Source organism: Athene cunicularia (assembly GCF_003259725.1).
Source record: "Athene cunicularia isolate RWA chromosome 2 unlocalized genomic scaffold, athCun1 chr2_part1, whole genome shotgun sequence".
NCBI classification, from domain to species: Eukaryota; Metazoa; Chordata; class Aves; order Strigiformes; family Strigidae; genus Athene; species Athene cunicularia.
This window is the reverse complement of record NW_020799095.1, coordinates 60,638,821-60,648,290: the sequence shown is the minus strand read 5'-3', so window position 1 is coordinate 60,648,290 and position 9,470 is coordinate 60,638,821. Positions and strand designations below refer to the sequence as shown.

General features: G+C 35.1%; 1 protein-coding gene and 1 long non-coding RNA gene across 2 annotated transcripts in view; one reads left to right on the top strand and one right to left on the bottom strand.

The window, feature by feature from the left end:
- Nucleotides 1-3,656: 3,656 nt before the first annotated feature.
- EEF1E1 (eukaryotic translation elongation factor 1 epsilon 1) overlaps nt 3,657-9,470 on the bottom strand; it is a 17,451-nt gene continuing 11,637 nt past the window's right edge. The window contains exon 4 of the mRNA XM_026841738.1: nt 3,657-4,571. Within this exon, the coding sequence (XP_026697539.1) occupies nt 4,431-4,571 (141 nt within the window). The 3' untranslated portion in view covers nt 3,657-4,430. The remainder of the gene's footprint in view (nt 4,572-9,470) is intronic.
- The window catches only part of LOC113476313, a 28,873-nt gene continuing 23,483 nt past the window's right edge, over nt 4,081-9,470 (top strand). The window contains exon 1 of the long non-coding RNA XR_003397708.1: nt 4,081-4,165. This is a non-coding gene — a long non-coding RNA (uncharacterized LOC113476313). The remainder of the gene's footprint in view (nt 4,166-9,470) is intronic.

Below are 9,470 nucleotides of genomic sequence, written 5' to 3'. Positions count from 1 at the left end.
GTTTTGATCATCTACTGCTTTTTAACCAAGACAGTAAAGATGCCTGAGTTCTACAGCTCTCTTCATCTGTAATGTTATTTGATTGTATTTTATTTCACGGACAAACCATGTTAACACTTCTAAGTCACATTTTCATATAAGTTAATATAAATGAGTGTCTTATATGAATTGAAAAGTACTCACATCCATCTTAAACCTTAGTTAGTCTCTGTTTCCCACTAATAACCCAGGATACACAGCCACGCTGATGAATCTAGATTACTCCTCCACCAGCTATAATTCAAATTAATGTGTAGGTGTGTGAGAGAATGTAAATGTGTATGTGTGTCAAAGAGAAAGAAAGAGAAGCTGAAGAATTATTTTATCAAGATACTCCAATAAACTATAACATCTACTGGGAAGTTTAAGATGCACCTTACAAAAAATAAATTCACCATTTCTAGGCTTATGTTCTTTCAAAGATTCAGATAGTAGTAAGAAATTCTTGGGAGAAGGGCTACTACAGATTAAAAATATTTTGAAGAGAGTGGGGTAGGCTACAGAGAAGGATTACAGGATTAAAAAAAAGATTTAAAGGATGTGAAAATATCACCTCTCAGGCAAACAGCTAAGAGACCTCACTCTGCAAATGTTAGATATTATACTCAAAAGAATCTCTGGCAATTCTATAGGGAAAACTTCTGGAAATTAAGTACTTACTGTGGGTGGGCTGTGAAGAAAGGTAACAAAACTTGCTTGATTGGACTGTTTCAGTTGCTAACTAGAAGTGATATCTCCTCACTTGTTTTCTGTGTGGAAAGAGGGGATGCCAACCTGATGACACAAAAGGAACTCAACAAAAAGCATGTTATACACTAAAGCTATCACTAAAGAATTCCTTACAGGTTTGCTGCTGAAAAGCCTATGCTTCAGTTCCATCTGAATGGTCAGATTTTCTTAGTACCTAGGTCTAAACTAGTTTTCTAATTTATTCAGTGTAACACATCTCAAATTTCTCATTCGTACTCACTATTTTCTAATCCCATATTAAACCTGAGTTTTTATAAAAATCCCTGTTGCGCAGTGCAAGAACTGCTCCTGGAGACTTCTGAAGTCAAACTGAACTCTCACTTGAAAATGAAGTTACACGTACAATGATGACTAAAAATCACCAGCACATTTCTAATATCTGATGCAATACTTTAACACCTGTTACAACCTGTCTTGTCTGCAAGCAGTGGTCATCTTGGCACTGAGGGGAAAAAAGACAAAGTGGTAAGTGTAAGATTTCACTGAACACTTACAATTATCATATTTATTTCACTGTTGAATTCTTCAGTTGCTGAAAGGCTGTCATGCAGCACTATCTCACCATATGGCAACAACCTCAAGTCCTAGAGGCACATACTTAAAAGACCATAACATGTCAGGCCCCTTGAATAAATTAGATAGAACAATTATGCAAAATAATAATACTGCAATGATGAGATACATTAACAAATGAGAGTGTCACTGTTCATGAAATGCTGTGAAAATAAGTTCCACAGATCACTGCGGTCATCATCATCATCAAACTGTGAAGGAACAAAAGTAAAACAACATCACAGTATTTACTGTGCCCTTCAGCAACTGAAATTTTAAGAAAGGAGAAGGGGGTTGCAAAGGTGGAAAGTGACTTTTACTAATGTTCAGTGAAAGTATAATAAAATATTACAGAAGCAGAAAGGCAAGCAGTAGTAGCTTTAAAAACAGCAGAACATTTACTCATGCACACTTTTCATATAGACCATCAATGTTCATCTGAGAGCTCACATACAGTATACCTCATCTGTAAATAATATGAAGCATCATCATAAAAAAATGTACCTCATACAGTCTCAGATAGACCAAGCTACATTTTTATAATTTTTTAGAAGTTTTTTTACATATTAAGTTGTCCTTGATGATCAAAAGGCATTAGACAGAAAGGGGAAGAGAGGAGGAAATCAATACCATGTGGTTTTCCCAGTAATCTCTCTAAAGGCAATTCATCCTTTTTTCCTTTTAACCCTCTACTCCCTTAAGCTTCTCCATGCAGGGGAGAGAAAATCAAAATGCTCAAGTTAGCATATGATAATGACCAAATGCTTTTTAGATAGCATAGAGTTAAATTTTATTAATCCACTTCTAAACATTTTTATCTTTGTTAGATGAACTTTTTTTATTCAACATTTCAGCAGCAAGTAACACTTCTGTTCTACACCAGAGAAAACAAAACTGGCACAAGAGGCTAGGGGATACTGCAGCCATAGCATGTAGCCACCTTGAGAAATCCCAACACTTAGAAACAGCGGCTGTTTGGGATTAAAAAAAAAAAAAAAGACCCTTTGTAGCATCATCCCTATGAAACTTGTCTGACAAGACAACAGTATTGTTTCCAGCAATATTTTTAGCTCTGGTTCTATTTCAATATTCCTAGCTATAATGTAAGCTGCTGTTTTCATGGATCAAGGCTTGCACATACACTTTAAAAAACTTAAATCATTCTTATTTGCAATAGCATATATAAAACCAAACAATCTGTAAGGTCAATGGAGAACTTCCCCAAACCCTGACCAAATGCACTGATTATTCCCACTCATGCTCCCATTCAGAAGCAAAAAATGATTCCATTATAGTAGAATTTAGTAGAAGTGGAGTTATTTTTCTAAGTCTCATAATCTCTTGCTCCCAGCCATAAGTAGGGGAAAAAAGGCAAACTTGCTTATATACGTACTACTAGGTAACAAATGTTCAAATAAATTGGAAATTAAGAGCCCAAGTACTGACAGTAAAAACCTGAAGCCCTTAGGTAGTCACACATGAAGAGTTTGGGAAGGGTCTAATGTACATTTGCCCTGAAGCCCACTCCACAACTCTTGAACAGATCTCAAGATTTCAGGGAGATCTTCATAATTAAGTACACAAGGCCTGCTTCTAAATAGCAAACAAGAGTAACTAACAGGAGAAATGGTAGAAGCTGAGAATTAGGACCCGTGGGAAAGAATGAGAACTTTTTCAAACAAAACATGAATATTTTCTTAGCAACATGAGACAATCCTAAAAGTGACACCTTGTGCTTGGTAAGCCCTCTAAAGGAATTATGTACATACAGAAAACACCTCTTTACAAAGCCTGGAATTGTCCAAGTTAAGCTTACTCATGCAATTTTCTTCTGTCCTTTTATGTGCTAGGATATATTTTAATTACCTCATTTCACTTTTTCTTAAGGCCTTGTAACATTCAAAATGCTCAAACAGCTAAGTCCTGACTGGGTGGGAGGTTCCTAAAGCAGCACACAAGTTAAGACAAAAGAATCTACAACTGAAATTGTCGTAGAAACCAACATAGAAGATTATTAAAATATCAAAATATTTTTGTATTTCTGTCAGTTTAAAAATTTTAACTGAATTGTATAGAAAATCACTCAATTCAGACATATCCTTAAGACTTTGTCATCATTTTTAAATTTATTAAAAATAAAGGGACAACATTCCACAGTGAAATGACCCGTCCCCATGTCTCATTCAACAACCATGTCTTCCCTTTTAAACAAACTTTAAAACATTGAGAGTGAATTTGACTAGGTTATTATCTTAAGCTAAGGGTTTTTTTGGTTGATTGGTTTGTATTTGGTGTGGGTTCTTTGGTTGGTGGTCTGTTTTTTGGGTTTTTTTGTTTGTTTGTTTGGGGTTTTTTTTGTTTTTTTAGGTCTTGTAACTCATGTTTGCACTTGGGTGGAAATACCATATGAAGCGAGACTCAAAAAACACTGTTACTGAGTTTGAAAGAAAATGCTCCTAGAATCAAAATAATAGGCCATATACCACAAAATGAAGTAGCAAGTGAACTAACATTTAAAAAATCTTAAATTTTCTTTACTGAAGAAAAACTAAAGTTTCACAGCCAAATTAAGATTACAGTTTTAAAATAATTTATTCAGTCACATAAATACTTTGTAACATTTGCATGTTCCCTTTTTCACATCCTTGGCACACAATATAGCTCTTAACTTTTACAAAACTAGTGTAAACATCCATGGAAAAATAAAATGAAAAGAAAGTGGGACATAGGTAAAAATTCAATAAATAGCAGAAGGAGTGAATAATTGAAGGAAAATAAGTAATTTTCCTACAAAGACCATGTAATTACACTTGAATGTTTAATTGTTTTAATTCACTATTTTTAAAATGAAAAGTTCTTTCAATTTCCATCTTTCTACCATTGTTGCATTTAATCAGATCTATGACACAATTCTTTAACTAGTTAAAATTCTTGAAAAAAACAATAGCAATGAAATTGTATTATCTGAGGCATCAACAGTTTTCGTTCACATACAGAAGGTTACAAACCAGTATTTGCAAGTTAGTGGTTTTGGACAGTATAGCTTCTAAACTCCCAAATAGCCTTTCAACATGACACTAAGATTTTCCTTAATGAGCATTAGTGTATAATCTGTTCTTGATGAAGATGACATTAGACAGATGTTGTCGGACACCTGGATAATGTTGAATGTGGTTGAACCAACGAGACACATTAAGGTATTCCTCCTTTTCTTGCACTGTGAGGTCTGCCTGCATGGGGAAGAAAGATAAGGCACCAATAACACAAGGCACTGCATCACTACTGTCATAACATGTGGTAAAATAAAAGTGGATAGTTTTACAGCTGTTTTCAACTCAAAATGTTGTTACAGTCCAGCAGTATTCTAAATTTCACATATTAGAATTCACAGACCAAAATATGTATTTACTTTTCATTTACTCAAATGAACATACCTGGATGGTGGAATACACATTTGTATGACAGAAGACGGTAAAAAGAGCATTAGCTTGCTGGAATTTAATGTACCTTATCTATTCACAGTATTTGGAAGTGTAGGGAATAGTTCCACAACACACACGATCTAGTGGATGGTCTTGGCTGACAGTCAAAGTGACTGCCTTGTATTTCAAGATGTAACATTTTTTTCAGGCAATTTCAGACTGGATGGAAAGATTGAAGTTTTCCACTTAACACTTAATTGTTCAGATGTGCTAGCTCATGTTAAGATAGCAATGGCATGATTCAAATTACTACAATAAAACAAACTGAAAGCCTGTTTGTAATTCCTAAAGGCATTTGAAGTATTATCGTTTACTTTTACAGTGTGAGGTCTTGTTCACCAGAGTTCTCAAGTCAATGGCATAGTCACTTGCTTATTTTAACCCTTATCTAAACAGCTGCAAGATCAGTAAGGAAGATGCCTCCAACTATCATATAGCTATTGAAACAGCTCCCTGCCACAAGAATCATGGTTCAGATTAATGAAGAGCTTCAAGCTTACCTTTACTTTTATCAGAGAACTGGCTCAGAACTTAACTATACCTTTCAAGGTCTTCTAAGTTCAAGTCAGCAACATCCTCAAAGCTCCACTAGAAAATCTTTTATTACTTCAGAGTCTTTCAAGCCAGCTGTAGAGCTATTTCCATCCTGTACCATCTCTATCACTGTTCCTTGACTAGCAGTTTTAGGTCTCACTCCTCCGTATTGAAGTTAGCTTATCAGTTTTGATAATAATCTGTTTCCTCACATTAACCTACTACAACTTAGTTACAAATGGGGAGGTAGTCCTCAAAACAGACTACAACAACTGCATCAGGAGCAAAATGTAATCTTCACACCAATCACCCTATCTTATCTCACCAATACTGAAACTAATCAGTGCAGGATTCACCTCACTTCATTTTCAGTTAGCTAAGTTAACCACCAAGCTTAACTTAGTCATCCTGACAACACCTGCAGTCAATGAAAAAGGGCACACCTGTAAAAGATAGTTTTAACAGACAAATCACTAGCTAGATATGCCAAATAGTTTTCATGCTTAGACTCCTAAAGCTAATCAAGGTTAATCCCCTCAAAAGCTAAACAGATGGCATATTCCTTATGCCTTGTTCTACAAACACCAGATTTCATGGATAATACAGGTTCACTGCAGATTTGATCTTGGGCACAGGACAGCTGGAAACAAATATGTTCCAACAAACTTTAAATCACAGGAAGAGCTATACTTACTCATTTACTCAGTTGTACGTGTGAAAAGCTAAGTCTCATGTTAAATTCCACCTCATAACACACCAGCCCTTTTAAGAGCTGCCTCTAACATTTGCTACTTCTCCTTACTGTTCTCTCACAGAAACCAATACTTGGCTTAGAATTAATTGGAAAGCTTTAAACGTGTAGAGGTAAAGAGAAAGTAAGGATATATACACTGGAAAACAAGCCACTGGAAAAATACCACAGAAGAGGAATTTCAAGGCGTTGCAGGAAGGAATTCTAAACCAATGCCTCGTAGCACTACAGCTCTTTTAACAGAAAGTGAAGAACTGTGGCAACAACCAAAAAGCAGGGATCTTGCAGTTGCTCCTCAACCCAAGTAGCATTTCTTCCTAGAGGACTCACCTGCCAGAATACAAGCATAGAACTGCACATTTATTTCCACAACCACTTCTGCAGATTTGAACTGTTATGAACCCCAGTTCAGACAGTATGAGAAAAAAAATATCTGTTTTTCTTGCTGCTGGCAGGGAAATGTAAACACTATTTCCTACAGCTGTATAGTCTGGTAGAAGTGCATAGACAAACTGATTAAAACACAGCCACATACTTTTGCTGAGCTAGAAACATAAGAGAGAGTTCATCAGCATTAGCCAAGTGGAAGAGAATAACACTGATAAGGGGAAAAACTTCAGAAATTTTAAAGGCATTACAAACAAAAAGTGGAAGCTATTGAAACGTAACACTGAGTAGTACTTCATAAATTGCCTGAGCTTCTGCAAGTACAGTATATTCGGGACAAAACCCCCCATGCAGTACCATTTAGAGGAAGATGCGGTTTGTTATAATTAATGGTAGTTGGAAGCTGGTGCTTGGTATGAAGCTGCAGAACCATTTACAAAGCAACATAGAGCATGGGAAGAGCAACACTTGTACTCTTAAGGCCATTTAGAATTACTGAAAGTGAAGGAAAGTATTTAAGCAGATAGTAAAAATACTAAGTTCTGTGTTATACACCTAAAGTTATAATTACAATACCCTTTTTCAAAGTCTTTAAATGGGTAAGCACTTGGTTATGAAAATGCTGAACTAAACTTCAGACTTTGCAGCAGATACAGTATTTTCTCCCCATAATTTTATACTGGTAATTCTTAATCTTCACATTTCTCTGATGTAAATCAAAAACAAAGTCTGGAAAACTAGTCCTCCTCCATTCTGTTAGTGTAGTGAAAAAACATCTGAAGGGCAAACCAGACAGCTACTCTAATAACAAAACCCCTTTTTGTACTCTAGGCACAACAAGCAAGATATTTTTACTTATTTACATAACGTACTCTATCAGTGAAATGTATTAAAAAGCACTTTGTGGCATGCTCTACTTTTTACTCAGAAAATAACTCTTAGGTTAATTGTTTAGAGATCACTTCCATGGCATTTTTTACAACATTTTGTTAGATGGGTATTTTCTGTTCTTCCTCATTAAATTAGATAATTCCCCCAAGTTAAGAAAGGCTGCTGTTCTGCTGTTAAAATAATTATTTGCTATTAAAGCAATTATTTTAATAGCAAAGAAGCAGACACTCAATTTGACAGGCTTTTTTTTTTTTGTGTCATGTTAAAAAAAAAAGGTCTTTCTTCTACCACAAAGCTTACAAAGGGTAACCAAGGTGGTCATCACTCAATGTAACTAGAAGAGTTTCTAGAAGGGCTATAAATACACGAGTTTTAATTATATTTGTTTTTAGTAGCATTGAGGTTGCAGACAAATTCCCAATCCCATACCCCACATGTGCATGGGAAGTCTAAAAATACCTGCCTAAATCTGAAGTTATTCAGCCTCAAGAAAAGGGTAAGATACTATCTCACTTTTAAAATTTAGCCTTTAGATATGAGGGAAAGGGAACAGTTGATTGGTGTATTTCATGAAATACATGTACTTTCACATAGTTCTGACTAATTTTCCACCGTTAAAGGAACATGCTTAAAATTAAATCTTCTCTTTGAAGTCAAACTATTTTTTGTAATTCTGTTTAAGTACCAGTTCTAGAATCATTCTTTAGAAGGAAAGCCTGTTATCCCAGTACTAACATAAGCAGCATATTGGTACATATTAACAAAAATTCATGGCAATCTGTTTATTACAGGAAATGTTCATTATGTGAAAAAATTAACTGGAAAATAAGCTACTACTGCAGTCTCATAGTTCAGTATTAGTAGTTCTGATCAAGGAGAGTAACTCTGTTTTGTATTTGACTTGACACCAAAATTTTGACTGAGGCTTCTTCCATTTGCAGATATAAATTTTACCCATAAGTTATTTTCTAGGCTTTCTTAAAGAAATATTCAGGACAGACATAGATTAGAGACTACTTCTTTGGTTCTGACAAATTTTTTTAAAATCTAAAACTAGATCAATCTCTGGATAGATTATTTCTCTTAAATAGAGCTGGACTTGTGCTGCTTGAAAATACTTAAGAATAAAAACATAGGGAAATTTATTTTAAATTTAAAAAAAATGATGTGAAAACAAGTTTATTACCACAGAGGGAGTATAATGCTTAGTGATTGCTTGAGCTGTCCTCAAGTAATGTTTCCAATTCCACATTTGCTCTGCAATTTATGCTTTAACTTCATAGAACTTCATCGTTCATCATATTTATCCATATACATATTTAAGTAATCAAAGCACCCAAAGACAATATTTATATTAAGACACATGGAGACATGGAGTTACAAATGACAGTGTAACTCACATGGTTTGAAAAAGTTCATTTAGACCATTAGTATCAAGCATTAGTTTTGGGTGTTTGTGACCTGTATTATGATGCAGAACAACAATGTATACAATCCAGCTCCTGCTTTATTATTACGTGTGTATTTCTGATTAATAGACTCCAAACAGTCTCAGTCTGCAAGAAGCCTGAAACACTACCTGTGAATCTGACTCTTGTTCACTAAAATACTAATTCTTTTCCCACAACATGAATTTTTAAAACACACAGTACTATTTTGATTAAGATAACTAGAAGGGAGAGGAAGAATAAAAGAAAGGCATGCAACTGCAAAAATTAAGAGTTGCTGCTTTCCAGCAGAGTAATTAGTAAGTTCAAATGGACAAGCATGGACAGTGATGAATCAATGTCTGTGTTAGCATGCAGCTGTTAGTCTATCAAAGTAGAGAGATTATCCTAAAGGTCATTATCAGTAACATTTTCAGATCAATTTTCTGGACAGCCTGATGGACAGAAAGAACTGTGGCTTTCCCCACCCTGTGCCTCCCATTTCTACCTCTTATCTTGAAGAATTACAGGAAAGATTTACTGTTATTTTGCACAAGGCTTAGCTAAAACAGTGGTAGGTATGACAAACTGCTTCCCTGGACCACATCACGAGATACAGCAGCTTTCCCCATGTACCTGTCTCTTATACACACTGAC